The sequence below is a fragment of the Mya arenaria genome, chromosome 14 (assembly GCF_026914265.1).
Source record: "Mya arenaria isolate MELC-2E11 chromosome 14, ASM2691426v1".
NCBI lineage: Eukaryota > Metazoa > Mollusca > Bivalvia > Myida > Myidae > Mya > Mya arenaria.
This window is the reverse complement of record NC_069135.1, coordinates 5,169,744-5,184,131: the sequence shown is the minus strand read 5'-3', so window position 1 is coordinate 5,184,131 and position 14,388 is coordinate 5,169,744. Positions and strand designations below refer to the sequence as shown.

Below are 14,388 nucleotides of genomic sequence, written 5' to 3'. Positions count from 1 at the left end.
CCATTTCTTCAACTCAAGGTCATGGCAACCTTGACCTTTGACCTACTGATCTCAAAATCAATAGGGGTCATCTACTAGTCATGACCGACTAGCGTACCAAGAATGAAGTTCCTGGGTACAAGCGTTCTTAAGTTATTGAGCAGAAACCATTTTTAAGCTTAAGGTCACCGCCAACGTATCATTTTTTACCTGAAGGTAACCTTGACCTTTGACCTTTTGATCTGAAAATCAATAGGGGTCATCTTCTAGTCATGAACAACTAGCTTACCAAGTATAAAGTTCCTGAAACCAAAGGATCTTTAGTTATTGAGCGGAAACTTTTTCTTCACTTCAAGGTCATGGCAACCTTGACCTTTGACCTAGTGATCTCAAAATCAATATGGGTCATCTTCTAGTCATGACCAACTAGCATACCAAGTATGAAATTCCTGGTTGCAAGCGTTCTCTAGTTATTGAGCGGAAACAGTTTCTTCACCTCAAGGTCACGGTGACCTTGACCATTGACCTACTGATCTCAAAATCAATAGGAGTCATCTACTAGTCATGAACAACTATGAAGTTCCTGGGTACAAGCTTTCTTTAGTTATTGAGCAGAAACCATTTTTAAGCTTAAGGTCACTGCCAACATAACATTTTTTACCTGAAGGTAACCTTGACCTTTGACCTTTTGATCTCAAAATCAATAGGAGTCATCTAATAGTCATGAACAACTAGCATACCAAGTATGAAGTTCCTGGACCCAAAGGATCTTTAGTTATTGAGTGGAAACCGTTTCTTCACCTCAAGGTCACGTTGACCCTGATCTTTGACCTAGTGACCCCAAATTCAATAGGGGTCATCTACTAGTCATGACCAACTAGCATACCAAGTATGAAGTTCCTGGGTCTAAGAGTTCTATAGTTATTGGACGGAAAGGAAGTGTGACGTACTGACTGACTGACTGACAGACTGATGGACTGACTGACGGACAGGGCAAAAACAATATGTCTCCCCATGAATGGGGGAGACATAAAGATATTACACGCAAATGATTTTTACATGGAAGGTCACCACGACCTTGACTATTGACCTTGTTACCACCAAAACAATTGGGATCATCTAGACATCATGACCAACCTCACTTCAAAGTTTGGTGAACCTAGATCAAAGCATTCTCCTGATATTGCACGGAAATATTTTTTTACATTAGAGGTCACAGCGACGTTGACCTTTGACCTTGTGACCCCCCAAAATATAGGAGTTTTCTAAACCTCATGATCAACCTCCCTACCAAGTTTGGTGAACCTAGGTCAAACCATTCTCAAGATATTGAGCGGAAATGTTTTTTACATTGGGGGTCGCCGCGACCTTGACCTTTGACCTAGTGACCCCAAAAACAATAGGGATCTTCTACACCTCATGACCAACCTCCCTACCAAGTTTGGTGAACCTAGGTCAAACCGTTCTCAAGATTTTGAGCAGAAATGTTTTTTATATTGGGGGTCGCCGTGACCTTGACCTTTGACCTAGTGACCCCAAAAACAATAGGGATCCTCTACACCTCACGACCAACCTCCCTACCAAGTTTGGTGATCCTAGGTCATGCGGTTTTCCAGTTATCGATCGGAAACGAAGTGTGACGTACGGACGGACTGACGGACTACCGGACTGACGGACAGGGCAAAAACAATACCCCCCAGAGAGGGGGAGACATAATTAACCTGGTTGCTGATGGGCTGAAGCCATTTTAGCAATGAGTTTCGAGGGCGCTTTAGGCACCCAATGGAGGTGAAGCACCTTACTGCAGATGCAAAACATGCTTTTTAGAAGCACTCTCTTGACTTTGTAGTGAGCTGTAATTCATTATGTACAACAAAAAAAGTATCAACCAAAAGCATCTAGTTAACTTCTTAATCAGTTAAGAAGAACAAAATCAAGTTTTGTTTCATTTGGTCCCTGGAGCCATTATGTTCGCTGTAACCGTGAAACAGCTGACAAATCACATCCCTGTTATTCCAGGTCATGCAATGAGACCACAATCTTGGAAGTGGTCTAGGCTGAGTTCTGCATGCCATCATTTTTTACGCCCTGAGAACATCCCCACCCCAGGGAGTTTGACAAATGTTTCTAATCTTGGGTCAGGAAGTTCACACAAAAGATTATGAAGTAAATCTAAGGGTAAATGTGATAACTTTGATGAGACAGATACAGCAACACTGACATACAGTCACAAATTTCCATTTTTGGATATAACAAAATCTACCAATGTCCGGAGCCACAAGGTCACATACCTTCCAACAATTCTTATTAAACAAAAAACAAAAACAAAACCTCCAACAGTGTCATAGCCTATAGTCACAGACTAACCAGTCATAAATCTGTTTTCTGCATACAAAACACAACCTTGTTTGTTTTGATGTTATAATCCAGAAATATATGAACTTCAGAGTTGTTTTGATGTAACAGATTAGGGACATTGACTAGTAATATATACTGTGCAAGAAAGCTTTCCAGTAGATGGCCTTAAACAAACAATTAAGAAAATGAAAAAATATACAAGAGAGTACGTAAATGTCAAACATCAACTGAGCACGGTACTCACCATGATTGTCTATTCACCACACCGACAGCAAACACGGGACTTAGACTGTAAGTTTTGACATCCTGATGCCTCTTCAGGGTAAGGCCCATCCTCTATGTTGTCACAGAAGAACAAGTGGGCAGGGCTCAGCTTGTTTGCATTGGTGACCAGGTCTGCGATGACCTCCCCAGTCACGTTAAGACAGCCAGAAAGGTCAAGGTGATGCAGGTGGGGTAGGCCACCATCTTGGATCATATGCCTGAAAGGACATTAAAGATGTTGGTACAGATAGATTCATCACAACAACACAAGAATGCTTTGAAAATAATTAACCTGTTCCTTTAAGGTGTTTTACATTGCAAATGAATGCAAATCAATATTTTTGAATGCAGAATAGTGTCCAAATCTCTTCAATCAAGCAACAACAAAAATATTTTTACACCTTGAGGCTTCCATCATTTTGCATCCTATTATATACAATTCATTTTTAATGCAAACAATACCTAAACACTTCTGTCTGTCAAATTACATCTACACTAAAGCCAGTAAAAAAGCAGCATATCTTGTTTATCACTTGGAAATGAATCTCACATTCACTGAGTATGATGCCCTATGCATATTGATCAACATTTGTTGAAGATTTTTTGTATTGGATTAACAACCAGGCAATGTGGAAATTAAATTAAGCGAACGAAAACCCTACCTCAGATCATATAAAACATGATCTGTTATTATTTTTTTATATCCCAAATGCATAAATACAGGATTTTGTAAGATTGTTCACAATCTGTAAACATCCAATGAAAATGCTTGATTTTTCTTTGTGTTATAATGCACTTAGATGTAGTTTCAAGCCAGTTTGCCCAACATGTATTTGTCTATGGGCAATGACTTGTTGTGTACCTCTAAACAGAGGTAAGAGGTCTGAAAAGCCAACAACTTTCCTTCCCATTAGTTCCACAGGCTTATTTCGGAGACTAGGTGCAAGAGTTAGGTGGGTCGGATGGTTACCAAGTTGGGCAGGTAGTTTTTCTCAGCGTATTCGCCAAAACACAAGACTATATTCTCCTGTAACTTTTTTTTCAGGGGAATGATTAGTCATGCACAGGCCCCTACTGTTTACCTGCACAGCCTCACAAAGTCAGGGCTCACACCTAATATCAATGTTTTTCATTCCATCTATCATAATTTAAAATCATACACATTAATGTGCCAATGATTCACATTAGCAAAAACTTTGGAAGAAAAATAGTTTCATGATCAAGAACTTTGATAATGTAAAGAATAAATATTGCAAAAGCAAATGACGAGAACATTCCAGAGTAGTATGATACTAATTTATCTGTGAGACACCGTCAGTAAGTGCAATTGTACTAACAGATGACAATCGCCCACATGCAGTGGATTTCTCCACCTATTACTACTGCAAACTTTCATTAGCAAGATAGTTTCCTTTTACGATCAATACCAATGACTTCCCCTATGGTAACCTCCACAAATCAATTGTTATGTCAGAACTTAGCACTGATGGTTTATTGCATTACTTTATAAGCTTTCTGGGAAAATTCCATTATTTAAAAATGGCGAATAGGAAATGAATGGAAAACGGAAGTTTTTACATTAAAAAGATGGAGACAGAGGCTTTCTTCTTTACAGCTTTTTTTGGTCTAGGAATTGTTAGATATATAATACCATCTCTTTGCGATTGTGTTTATCTGTTCATTTCCCAGCTGTTATCTGGTATTTTCCGATGAAATGGGCCTTTTAAGGTTTAAACAAAAAAATGCAAGCTCCGTGATTGTTAAGGCCATCAAACAGACTTTGATACTTTTTTTTCTCAGACAAAATATTCTAAGCAAAAGCTGGAGATCAATTTTGGCCTTCTACAGGATATGGACAAGAGCGGAGAGGTTGCAGGCCGAGAATTGAATTAGTTGGTTTTTACATTTATTTGACCCTGTGAGTCTGAACCTTTTGACTCAGTTGTGCCTGTTTAGTTTTGGTGCTACAAAACAAATGCCTGTCTCTATCGTCAGATTCAATCCACAAATAAGTGTGAATACGCCCCCCCCCCCCTCAACCCCCCAAAAATCACATCTACTTTATTGATTCAAGCATTTCTATATTATTATGTTTCAACCTAAGGTATATCTTTTACTATGAAGCCAAACGAAACATAACAAGTCACGTATGCATGCTTTGTATGGAATAAAACATATAAATCAAAGAAGGTTGACAAAGTCCATCTATAATACATATTTGTTACAAATATTATCTCTGAAAACAGCTTCTCAATATTACGGTATAAGGTAATAAATAATATTACATACTCCTGATTCCTGGAAACATAGAAACTACGTAACTTATTCATGAACTGTTTTACTCTTAAAAGCAATATTTTATTCACGAACGCTTGGGATTAGACACCAAATGATACAATTGCAACAAAAAAAAAATTGTCAAAAACTTACGTAAAATTGACATCGTTGTGTACAGTGCATTGAATCTTACTTACTAATGTATCACAATGCTAACGACATAATCTTTTGCAATTTTTGAGTATTTTTTGTTATTCAAAATTTACTGGGGTTGTCTACCACGTAAATCCTTAAGTAAGTTTAAAATAAGGGTTCATATATCTATCTGTAATCATAAACAGATATGATTTAAACTGGTCAAACATTATATATTCACTATTTTTAAACAGGGAATCTCAGATGAACCAGTAACATGATTGATGCATTTATTCTTTTATTCATGTAAAATGATGTCTTATCCGCCTCCTACTAGCCTGATTTACAATTCTAGGCTTGTTTTGAGGAAATACTACAGTATCCGCCAATTTTTAGGCCATCTGGTGTCTAGTCCCTTTAAAGCCTGGGGAAGATGTATAAAAGAGAGAGAATCAGAGAAATGGCCTTCTTGTAAACTAAATCTTGAGGTATCTGAGTTGCAGCTGAATATACAACAGAATTATAGAGTTGATTAAACTAAAAGTTGTCCTATATGTCCTTCAGAATATAATTTAAGTCTATGAACTTTCATCTTTATCCAGAAATGTGTTTGCCAGGATTTTTTTTGCTGTCTGTACCCAAATTAGAATTTACCTCCAGGGTGATTGGCAAGCACTCCATTGGCTGCAATCTTACAATATATAAGCATTATAATAACAACAACACTGGGAGATTCATTTAACAATATGGCACTATTTTGCTCACCATAGTACCTGGTGAAACTAAGGAAGAAAGCTATTGCCGAAAGGATCATTGGTTGCTAAGGAGTTATTGGTTGCTAAGACAAAAGGCAGTTGCTAATGGAGTTAGTGGTTGCCAATGAGGTCCATGATTTGAATATGATGGTTTTATAGGATAAAAGCCATTGTCCTGGTAGGTTACTAAAAACATGGGGTTGCTAAGGACGTTGGTGGAGGACACTGGTTGTTAAGGGAAGAGATGGAAGTAAGCTACTGCTAAGGAAGTCATAGGTTACTTAGAAAAAAGTGTTGCTAAGAAAGTTTGTAGTTGCTAGAGGTTGAAGGTTGCTTCAAGGGAAGTGAAGGCTGCCATATTAATAAGGTTATTTGAAGAATGTCTGTATTAATTGACAACTATACAATTTTACAAAGCAAATTTCTCAGCTCTGGGTACTTCAATTTTGAAGAAAAAGATTCTTAAATATATTATTTTTAAAGTCTGTTGATAACAAGTGACCCTGAGGGCAGGGCCAAAATTGACCCAGAAGCGTGAAACAAATTAAGCAGATAACCAGTAAGCATTGCTACATGCCAAATAACTATACTCTAGGCTCTTGCAGTTTTTTTTAGGAAAAATCTTTATATAACCTATATATAGCTGGTCACAGCCATGTATTTTTTAACAAACTAACATTACATGAAAGAAGTTGGTTCTCCCAGATTTAGTTTCTTTTTATAATCATATAAACCATGTCATTAAGTTTTTCATGTACTCTAAAAATGAAAACTAGCTTCACCTCCTGGAAGCCATGTTGTTTATGCTCCTATTCATGTTATGAAGGAATTTGGTAGAGGGTCAACCAGGAACAATTCTTTGATTTTTTTTTTTAAATCAGGACAGGCCAACCATTTCTAAGGAAAATATTTGCAATTTTTCCTTAAGGCTGCCATAGAGACTAGAAATCATTTTTGCATAAAGAACATTCTTGTGAAGTTTGGCTGAAATTGACCCCATGGTTTAGGAGATAATAAATGATTAAAGCGATTTCCATGGCTATCGAACTTGATCAAGATATTATGGTCACAAACATGTGTTAAAAGTTTGGTGAGGATTGGACAAACAGTTTTCAAGAATTAGATCGGAAACAATCTTCGGGACGTATTTTTCAAGTCTTTTTTTGCAAATAAAGGGCCGTAACTCCTAAATGACAAAAGCGATTTCCATGGCTATCGAACTTGATCAAGATATTATGGTCACAATCATGTATGTAAAGTTTGGTGAGGATTGGACACATACTTTTCAAGAATTAGATTGGAAACATATATTTTTGAAGTATTTTTGGCAAAAAAGGGCCGTAACTCCTAAATGACTAAAGCGATTTCCATGACTATCGAACTTGATCAAGATATTATGGTCACAAACATGTGTTTAAAGTTTGGTGAGGATTGGACAAACAGTTTTCAAGAATTAGATCGGAAACAATCTTCGGGACGTATTTTTCAAGTCTTTTTTTGCAAATAAAGGGCCGTAACTCCTAAATGACAAAAGCGATTTCCATGGCTAAGGAACTTGATCAAGATATTATGGTCACAAACATGTGTTTAAAGTTTGGTGAGGATTGGACAAACAGTTTTCAAGAATTAGATCAGAAACAATCTTCGGGACGTACGTACGTACAGACAAACAGACGTACGTACGGACAAGGGCAACCCTATATGCCGCCACTTTGTGGGGGCATAAAAATTGTTTGCACTAGTTACACCAGTTACATAATATGATCAACTATCTATATGTAGACAAATCAATATGGGGTTTATGAAGAGACTTTTCCTGAAATATTATGACGTCATATGATAAACAATTTCCAATCTATAGTCAGGTCAATATGGCATCTTATTCTGTCTACTCCGATCATGGATGATTTATTCATAGATATTGCAATGAAAAATAGGACATGTAATATGATGCAAATAGCATCTGTTATTCTTAAAAGCAGAAACTACATTTATACAGAAGACATAATTATAGACAATCCAAAAGTGAATCATTATTCATAAACAAGATTAATACCACTTATTGAAAGTCGGCTGAAAAAACAGGCAGCCGGCAGCATATTTAGGAACATTTTATAATTTTCTCAGGCAAAAACTCATTCAAATATTGATACTCTTCTTATCAAATCACATGCATAGGGATCAATTAACCCCCTTTAAAATGAATCAATCAAAGCCATATGCATTCTAACAAAAGATTTTCGGTATTGAATATCAGAGCATTGTATCATGACTGTGGTATCTATTTCATGGATCTGATACAAAATTTTATAGTCCAGATATTTAAGTTTTATCATGCATAGTTTATCAAAGAGAATAAAAGGCTAAATTCTTCCATTATATATTTGTACAAACCTTACAAGCAAAGAGAGATTTAATTCAAAAACTCTCCTGTTAATATTGTACTCTAAACAGAAGTATCCAACATGGATTGGATATAATTGCAAATAAGTGCGAAGTTTACAAAGGTACTCTCTCAAATCAAAGAACCATTTAATCAATATTTTAATTGAACAATAAAATGTCAATCACTCCCCTAGCAGCAGACACTTACAAATATTTAATAATTTGTACCTCTTCATAAGTAACCAAAACAAAAAATATATAGGCCCTTTGAGCAGTACAAAACTAGCCATGAACAATAAACTAGTCCCTGGGAGCAGTACAAAACAGGTCATGAACAATAAACTAGTCCCTATGAGCAGTACAAAACAGGCCATGGACAATAAACTAGTCCCTGGGAGCAGTACAAAACAGGTCATGAACAATAAACTAGTCCCTGGGAGCAGTACAAAACTGGTCATGAACAATAAACTAGACCCTATGAGCAGTACAAAACATTTTATGAACAATAGACTAGTCCCTGGGAGGAGCAGTACAAAACAGGTCATGAACAATAAACTAGTCCCTGGGAGCAGTACAAAACAGGTCATGAACAATACACTAGTCCCTGGGAGCAGTACAAAACAGGTCATGAACAATAAACTAGTCCCTGGGAGGAGCAGTACAAAACAGGTCATGAACAATACACTAGTCCCTATGAGCAGTACAAAACAGGTCATGAACAATACACTAGTCACTGGGAGAAGTACAAAACAGGCCATGAACAATAAACTAGTCCCTGGGAGCAGTACAAAACAGGCCATGAACAATAAACTAGTCACTGGGAGCAGTACAAAACAGGCCATGAACAATAAACTAGTCACTCGGAGCAGAACAAAACAGGTCATGAACAATAAACTAGTCCCTGGGAGCAGTACAAAACTGGTCATGAACAATAAACTAGACCCTATGAGCAGTACAAAACATTTTATGAACAATAGACTAGTCCCTGGGAGGAGCAGTACAAAACAGGTCATGAACAATAGACTAGTCCCTGGGAGGAGCAGTACAAAACAGGCCATGAACAATACACTAGTCCCTGGGAGCAGTACAAAACAGGTCATGAACAATAAACTAGTCCCTGGGAGCAGTACAAAACAGGTCATGAACAATACACTAGTCCCTGGGAGCAGTACAAAACAGGTCATGAACAATACACTAGTCCCTGGGAGGAGCAGTACAAAACAGGCCATGAACAATACACTAGTCCCTGGGAGGAGCAGTACAAAACAGGCCATGAACAATAAACTAGTCCCTGGGGGCAGTACAAAACAGGCAATGAACAATAAACTAGTCCCTGGGAGCAGTACAAAACAGGTCATGAACAATACACTAGTCCCTGGGAGGAGCAGTACAAAACAGGCCATGAACAATACACTAGTCCCTGGGAGGAGCAGTACAAAACAGGCCATGAACAATACACTAGTCCCTGGGAGCAGTACAAAACAGGTCATGAACAATAAACTAGTCCCTGGGAGCAGTACAAAACAGGTCATGAACAATACACTAGTCCCTGGGAGCAGTACAAAACAGGCCATGAACAATACACTAGTCCCTGGGAGGAGCAGTACAAAACAGGTCATGAACAATACACTAGTCCCTGGGAGGAGCAGTACAAAACAGGCCATGAACAATAAACTAGTCACTGGGGGCAGTACAAAACAGGCAATGAACAATAAACTAGTCCCTGGGAGCAGTACAAAACAGGTCATGAACAATACACTAGTCCCTGGGAGGAGCAGTACAAAACAGGCCATGAACAATACACTAGTCCCTGGGAGCAGTACAAAACAGGTCATGAACAATAAACTAGTCCCTGGGAGCAGTACAAAACATGTCATGAACAATAAACTAGTCCCTGGGAGGAGCAGTACAAAACAGGTCATGAACAATACATTAGTCACTGGGAGCAGTACAAAACAGGCCATGAACAATACACTAGTCACTGGGAGCAGTACAAAATAGATCATAAACAATACACTTGTCACTGGGAGCAGTACAAAACAGGCCATGAACAATAAACTAGTCCCTGGGAGGAGCAGTACAAAACAGGTCATGAACAATACACTAGTCACTGGGAGCAGTACAACATAGATCATGAACAATTCACTAATCACTGGGAGCAGTACAAAACAGGTCATGAAAAATAAACTAGTCCCTGGGAGCAGTACAAAACAGGTCATGAACAATACACTAGTCCTTGGGAGCAGTACAAAACAGGCCATGAACAATAAACTAGTCCCTGGGAGGAGCAGTACAAAACAGGCCATGAACAATAAACTAGTCCCTGGGAGCAGTACAAAACAGGCCATGAACAATACACTAGTCCCTGGGAGCAGTACAAAACAGGTCATGAACAATAAACTAGTCCCTGGGAGCAGTACAAAACAGGCCATGAACAATACACTAGTCCTTGGGAGCAGTACAAAACAGGCCATGAACAATAAACTAGTCCATGGGAGCAGTACAAAATAGATCATGAACAATAAACTACTCCATGTGACAATAGGGCAGTACAACACAGATCAAGAAAAACACCTTGACATTTTGCAATCCTTGGAACTTAAATAAAGTGTTTTTTTTTGTAATATATGTTTCCTGTAATATATGTTTCCTGTAATTTTATTTATTCTTTTTTTTAACATAATATCCTGTCAAATGGTACCAAAATAATAATTGGCATCCACAATTTACATAATAATATAAGATACCTTAAGTGAATCTTAACACTGCATTTTGTTCATAAATCTATTCTTTTTTTCTTTCATTTTTATATATAAAAACCCTTTGCATTTGAAACAATGACCCGAAGGTTCACCAGCCAGGGTTAACAAAAGCATGAACTCTTGATTCACAGAAGAAAATCCCTTTTCAACATTATTTAAAAGACCATGTAATAAAACAAACTACTCAGCTCATATGGATTCAGATGTCTGACTGAACATAAAAACATATTGATAAATACTTTTTCAATGTTTTCTAAATGATTATCAAAAGAAAAGCTGAAAATGACATTACATAATAGAAGTTCTTTACTATCTGTTCAATATCATATACCCCACAAGCTAGACTGAAATGTGACCTCCAACAAATCCATTTCTCAAACAGTCAATAATCAATAGGGAAAATATGAAATCCATACAAGAGCTTAATGCTAGGTAAACATAAAAGAAAAATATTTATATACAAGGCAGGTTTTATATAAAGCAACGTAGCCATTCGCATTATCAGGGATTTCACACTTAGCAGTTACGAAGTCCATATGCATTTAAGCTGAAATTGGATTTTAGGTTTATCTTTGGAATGAATTAATTCTTGTATTGCTATATATCTATTATGCAGGAAACTAGACCTGCTTTTGCATAAAATACAGACTCATTATTAAATCCCTTATCTGACCGTTGGTTTTCTATATAATCAACTGATTTTCATGAAATTTCAAGTGTAAAATGCATTCAGGGGACTAGATTTTCTTTGTTTAAATCAAACAAAATTCTTCCAAAAAACATTGATAATATTTTTTGAATGTTTTTCCCCCCAAGATATTACATACATCTCAAAACATTAGAATAGGACATTTCGTTCCACACCAGACAACAAAAAATAAGCTGTGTGCATGAAGAAAGATGCTATTATGAAATTTGAAATAAATTGTAAAACCCATTTATTTATAGCTGAATGTGTTCAGACTCCGAACTCACAATTTTACTAGAATGAGAATCAAAATCATTGCGTGTTTTGCAGAAGACACCGTAATTAGTAACTGGGTTATTTCTTTTTTTAAAGTTGAACAGTTTCAGGTATTAAATGATTAAAACAGTAGTTCATTTTGGATTTATTGATCATTATGATAAATTTGATGCCTAGACAGTAAAACTTAGCATTGCTTGAAACGTTACTGCTTTCTGAAAAGAATTTGAAAATTAAATGCATGAAATTACATCATTTATACAGTTCATGCATTTCATTTCATTTTTTACTACTACGGAAATGGAACGTGAAATGACATCTTTTGCAACAGTTAATTTTAAATCCAAAAAAGATCATCTGTTATATTATTTTGGCAGTCATCTTTACATATGTTTTATCTTTGAATTTGTACAACATTATCAAAAGCCTACCAGACATTTGAAATTAACATGACATCATACATGTCCTTGGCCCCTTATATCAAGGACAAAAAGTTCAAATATCTTTCATATTAAATTGTGTTAAGCAAAGTAAATCATAAAACTGCTAGCAGGCATTCAATGCACTTACGATTAACCTTTTAGTCAAATAAAAACCACGTTAGGAAGAAACATACAATATTGAATAGTTTAAGAGGATTACAATATTTGTTATAAACCTTACTTGGATACATAATCATAAATCATCTACAAAACTAAGTCATGTTAAGTTGGATTAAGAAAATTAGAATTAAATATTGTGTGAAGTTAATCATTTATGTTTACCATGCAACTTGATACATATTTATATACCAGGGGAGGTAACAATGGTATTACATTTCTTCTGCAATGTTTCCACATTATCAATTAAAAATCAATCACTTCATTAACATGAATTTACTGATACAAACTGTTTCGCTGTTATAGATCAAATACAATGAGTTAAACTTTATAACAAAAATAGTTTAAAGTGAAAAGCCATACCAATACATAAAACATCATTAAGTTCATCAAATTGTACAGAAATATTTACGTCAGCCTGATTTCTCCCTGAAGTAAAAAATTAACATCTACAGGTGTGTTTGAGTACATATTTTGCACACAAATACTTACTCTAGTCCTTCGTCAGTAATCTGGTAGCATCCTGACAAACTCAAGAACTCCAGAATTCTGCCAGAACCCGTTTGACCAGGATTGTCATTGTCTTTACAATCAAGCAGCCTGTGTTTAGTCTCTGTAATTTGTGATTGGTTTAACTCATTTTCTGACTTTTCCATAACCTCAGTTTCCCACTTAGGAAACAAAATGAAATCTGGCATTTGGGTCTGAGCGAGGTTTAAATCAGAAGGTGTATTTTCAAAAAATTTATGGGATTTCTTAAGATCTGTTTGTGCCTTGGATTTTGTTGTATTGCTGGGTTGTATATCTATGGTTACATTAAGTATGCTTTCATTCAAGATCTCCAGGTTTTCTACTGTGGACCCAGTCCAGGCAGGGGGCAGTCTGTTACCTTTTCCCGGATCAAGGGCATCGCGTAACTTGTTCTGAACACTTTTTTGAGTCTCTGCAAGATTTTTCACCTCTATCTGCCTAGAGCCAACATCACAAGTCATTTCGGGCTCATCCCTGCCACACATGTTACCACACCCTCCACATGAGAGAGACCGCCTGCGAGATCCTCTGTTTGGCAACCCGACATCACACCCAGACCCAATTTTACAAGGGCCTGCCCTCGTACAATGGCTATGACTAGCACTCTGTGACTTCAAGTCTTTCCCACAACATTTATTCAGTCTAAAAGCACTTTTCTGCTGATCATTACAAGAGGATACCATAGATTTCTTCTCAGGGGCATCTGTTTCACTTTTCTCGACGATGGTTTCTTTGACTCTATTCTTTGTTTCATCCTCTTCTAGCCTCTCAGCATGACCAATCACAGAAGAGCTATCGGTCATGTGACATGGAATCTGACCAAGAGCAGTTGAGAGCCTGCTCAGAGTGAGGTCAGTGATGTATAGACATCCCGAGAGGTCCAAATGCCGCAGCTTGTGACCACAATTGCCTTTTTTGAATCTGAAACACAGACATAACACATAGATAAAGCTATCAGTTGAATGCAACTATTTTATGGAACATAAGAGATGAACAATGAAAGCTTCCAAAACTGAACACCATTCACTTGTATTGTATTGTACATGTATGATAATGCTGTAGCCTGTAGCAATTATTGTAGTGTCACACATAGATGCCACAATCTGTGTGACTCAGGGGGTCAGCACATTCATAACCTGTTTTCCGATAAACCAAAATTAAAGTTTGGTGCTTAATAAAACAGATTATTGTAAAGAAAGACTTTTTTTATAGTTTCATGTGAAACAACAGAATGATGATTTTTTTCTTTAAACTAAAATAATCAAATCATGAAGGTACGTAAAGGCATAAGCCCTTAGCTAGAAGACAGCAAACCCTTCTATATTCTAATGTGGCTAGGAGCCTTCTTGCATTAGGACCGCGGAATAATCATGACCTTG

At 36.8% G+C, this 14,388-nt stretch overlaps 1 protein-coding gene across 1 annotated transcript in view; it reads right to left on the bottom strand.

Moving 5' to 3' along the window:
• LOC128217595 (F-box/LRR-repeat protein 5-like) overlaps positions 1-14,388 on the bottom strand; it is a 50,917-nt gene that overhangs the window by 20,693 nt on the left and 15,836 nt on the right. The window contains exons 8-9 of the mRNA XM_052924840.1: positions 12,971-13,930; positions 2,582-2,819 (exon numbers count right to left, since the gene is read on the bottom strand). Of these exons, the coding sequence (XP_052780800.1) occupies positions 2,591-2,819; positions 12,971-13,930 (1,189 nt within the window). The 3' untranslated portion in view covers positions 2,582-2,590. The remainder of the gene's footprint in view (positions 1-2,581; positions 2,820-12,970; positions 13,931-14,388) is intronic.